Source organism: Acanthochromis polyacanthus, chromosome 16, assembly GCF_021347895.1.
Source record: "Acanthochromis polyacanthus isolate Apoly-LR-REF ecotype Palm Island chromosome 16, KAUST_Apoly_ChrSc, whole genome shotgun sequence".
Taxonomy (NCBI): Eukaryota; Metazoa; Chordata; class Actinopteri; family Pomacentridae; genus Acanthochromis; species Acanthochromis polyacanthus.
The window spans coordinates 37560743-37564559 of record NC_067128.1 but is presented as its reverse complement, the minus strand read 5'-3'; the positions used below and the strand labels follow the sequence as shown (position 1 = coordinate 37564559).

The 3817-nt window shown below is 34.9% G+C and overlaps 1 protein-coding gene across 1 annotated transcript; it reads right to left on the bottom strand.

The window, feature by feature from the left end:
* Positions 1 to 1050: 1050 nt before the first annotated feature.
* On the bottom strand, positions 1051 to 3349 carry tcf21 (transcription factor 21). Its single transcript, XM_022221190.2, has 2 exons — positions 2554 to 3349; positions 1051 to 1371 (listed from the first exon to the last, which is right to left on the bottom strand). Exons 1-2 carry the CDS (start codon positions 2983 to 2985, stop codon positions 1282 to 1284), a joined length of 522 nt encoding a protein of 173 aa, XP_022076882.1. The 5' UTR covers positions 2986 to 3349; the 3' UTR covers positions 1051 to 1281.
* Positions 3350 to 3817: the final 468 nt, after the last annotated feature.

Here is a 3817-nt window from a genome sequence, read left to right as displayed (position 1 = left end):
ATATTTTAATTAAGATGTAAAAAAAACACGTTTTAAACTGCTGTTATTTTATAGATTTATTATGTTTTGTTCAATTACAGATTAAAATCACAGAAAATAATCTAATTAATTTTTTTAACTGTAAATAAAAGACCAAAACTAAATATTGAAAATAAATACGGAACATTTAATTCATGCTTTTACTGCATTTTATCAAAAATCTATTTTTTGTTTTTAATGAATTTAAATTCACAAGTTTTTTTCTTTTTGCTGATATTTGACAAATTTTTTTGTTTTTGAAAGAAAATTATGTTTAAAATATTTGAATCTATTTATATTCTAATATAAATATAGAATAATTTGTTATATTCTAATGATTTTATACATAGTTTTTTTTTACAGATTTTTCTTGCTTTGTTAAATTGCAGATAATGTTTCTGTAGATGGTAAAATCATAAATAATGTAATATTAATGTTGCTGTAATTTTAATGACAATAAACAAAGCAAAACTGTCAATAATGTTTACATTAAAATTCAGTTTAATGTCAGTAAAAATGATTTACTGTCAAATTCCAGTTTTATTTTGATTCAATATTTTAAATAATTTTCAAATTTTTCCTGTTTTTTCATATTTTATTTGCCTCATTTAATTCTTGAATTCTGTTTTTTTTAGTTCGATCGTCTGAAAATGTCCTGAAATCCTGAAGACAAGCTGAAAAAATGTAAAGTTCTCAAGTTAATTTACTGATTAAGTCAATGAATTTAGTTTTAAACCAAATTATGCAGAAACTTCAGTTTAAATGAAAACAGTATTAATTTAATGCAGATTTATTCTGTCAAACATTAAAATAAAGTTTGTTTTTAGATCATCTGAAGCAGAAAGTGTGATTTATTTTGAAAGATTTTTGCTTTTATTGTGGAACAGTTTGTTTAAATAAACTTAAATGAATGTTTTCTGCTTTAATGAGCAGCGAGATGAAGTTAATTCTTCTGTTTAAAGTGAATTAATGTGTTTTAACGAACGCCTTCATATCAGAACTGTTGATCAATGAAGAAGCAGCAGTCAGCTCTGAACAAATACATTTTATACACAGAAGTTCATCATAGAAAAAAAACTGTACAAATGAGATCATCTTTGGACCAGCAAAGATTCATTAAGTTAAGTCCTTCAGCTGCGGTGGTTCCACTCAGAAGACGGTTCTTCAGGGTTCTGCACAGAGAAAGGTTCCGTTTAAGAAGTTCTAAATGTTCCTCTGGACAGGGTTCTAAAGGTTCCGTTTTAAGGCGTTCTAAAGGTTCCATCAGGACGCGGTGGTTCCACAGAGCCGCGTGGAGTTCAGCATCTCCTTCAGATCCGTCTCTGGTTTACCAGCAACCATGAAGGGCCACGTCTGCAGAGAAACACAGAGAGGTCAGAATTAATGCACACGATCAATAAGTGATAATTAATTAATGCACACGATCAATAAGTGATAATTAATTAATGCACACGATCAATAAGTGATAATTAATTAATGCACACGATCAATAAGTGATTATTAAATTAATGCACACGATCAATAAGTGATAATTAATTAATGCACACGATCAATAAGTGATAATTAATTAATGCACACGATCAATAAGTGATAATTAATTAATGCACACGATCAATAAGTGATAATTAATTAATGCACACGATCAATAAGTGATAATTAATTAATGCACACGATCAATAAGTGATAATTAATTAATGCACACGATCAATAAGTGATTATTAAATTAATGCACACGATCAATAAGTGATTATTAAATTAATTAATCTACAGGATCAATAATTACATAAATCCACATGATCAATAATTAAATGAATCCACAGATCAATAAATAAACTACAGACACTCAGGGTTACACTGTCACGGTGCAGAGAAAATGTTTCCTGTCAGGGATCAGGAAACATTAATTATTAGTAGTAATGGGAGGGTAAAGAAAAAAGAAATGAATGAATCCACAGATCAATAATTAAATTAATAAATCTACAGGATCAATAATTAAATGAATGAATCCACAGATCAATAATTAAATTAATAAATCTACAGGATCAATAATTAAATGAATGAATCCACAGATCAATAAATGAACTAAAAGTGTTTCTCCTGCTGGAATCAGAAACCTCCTGATGACTTTGCAGCAAATTAAACGGACTTTTATCTGCGGAGCTCCAAAGCTGTTCTCTTACTTTCTGTAATGTAAATATTAAATCAGCTTCATAAAGAATAATTCTCTGACATGTGTTAAAGTTTTTAAACAGCTTTTTGTTTCCTGCTTTGTGCTAAAAACGCTCCAAACGGAAGTGAAGCTGCTCAGAGTTTCTCCTGTTTCTGAAGATGATGAAAATCTGACCGTAAATGATTTCTATTCTGACCTCAGAGCAGCGGAATCATTTCAACTGAACTTGTTGTTTCCTTTTTACGCATTAAAACTCTGAACTGATCCTCTTCAGCTCCACACATTTAAGAAACATTTTAACGGCTCCTCTTTTCTCTGGATTTTGACCCTCTTTAAGAACCGCTCTATCCCCGCCCGGGCCTCACCAGGTTGACCGGGTGAATAAATCCGTTCTCGTATTTGTCGTTGGCCAGAATCTGGCGCAGATGAGCGATGTAGGAGGACGCGAGGCGCAGCGTGTCCAGCTTGGACAGCTTGGTGTCCGGAGGCACCCAGGGCAGGGACGTCTTCAGGCGGGAGAAGGCTTTGGACAGCACGCGCATCCGGGCTCGCTCCCGCGCGTTGGCCGCGTTCCTCTGCACCTGTTTGCCCTCCTGCTGCGCCGCGCCCTTCGGAGCGGATTTGCGGGTCGCCGCTTTGCGCCGTTTCCCCGGAGCGTCGCCGCGCTCCTCGCCGGCTCCGGAGCCCTCGCAGTTGGAGCTCTCCCCGGTGCTCTCCGTGGAGTCCTTCCCGGAGGAGAACTTCAGGATTCCGTCCAGCAGCTCGTCGTCCACGTCGCTGAGAGATCCGGTGGACATGGTGCAGCTCCGGGACGCGCCTGTGCGGGAAAAGCGCACAGACAGCGGAGTTTTATCTGCGGAACGAAAGAGGCGGAACCTGCTGCTGGGAGGAGACACCGGAGAACCGGAGAACCGGAGAGGAGCCTGGAGGAAAGACAGAAAGCTGCAGAAAGAGCGAGAAAAGTTTCAGAATCACCGAGAAAAAAAGCTGTGAAACGAATAAAAATTACAAACACGCAGGAAATGAAATAAAATCCTAAAAAGATTTTTAAGAAATCATCACAGAAACGATCAAACATCTGATCAAAGCTCAGAATCAGCAGAAAAACCTGAAAATAGCAAAGTTACCACCAAATAAATCAACAAAATCAGAGAAAAAACTTTTTTTCAGCATTTTAAACATTTTCTCATCATTGTGAACAAATCTGAAGTGATTTTACAGATTCTGGGTCATTACTGGATTCAGCTCATTTTCACTCAATTTAAATAATTCTGCTCATATTTAAATCATTTATGGACATAAAATTGTTTCCATTTGGATCTTATAAAGTCATATTTTTCACTATAAATCCTAAATTCATATATTTCAGCTTTTAATAACCGTTAACATGTGAGATGTTTTTAATATTCTGCCTTCAAATTAAAAGTAAAACATTTTGAGTTCAGTTCACCTTCTTTTGTTTCACTGAACATTTAACATTAAATGTCTGTCGTTGGTTTGATTTATTCTTTTAGCTGCTGTTTGAACTCAGTTTAAATAGTCGTGGACTTTTCCTTTAGATTAATTCAGATTTCTTCATTGTTTGGTTCAAACTTGTTTTCTGTTCATCTGACTTCATAAAAGCAGAAG

Bases quoted from the DNA above. Each gene is read 5' to 3' on its own strand.
- tcf21 (XM_022221190.2), bottom strand. From the start codon at position 2,985: ATGTCCACCGGATCTCTCAGCGACGTGGACGACGAGCTGCTGGACGGA. The intron at 1,372-2,553 runs GTGAGGCCCGGG...GTTTCTCTGCAG, and splicing joins TTATTCACCCGGTCAACCTG to ACGTGGCCCTTCATGGTTGC.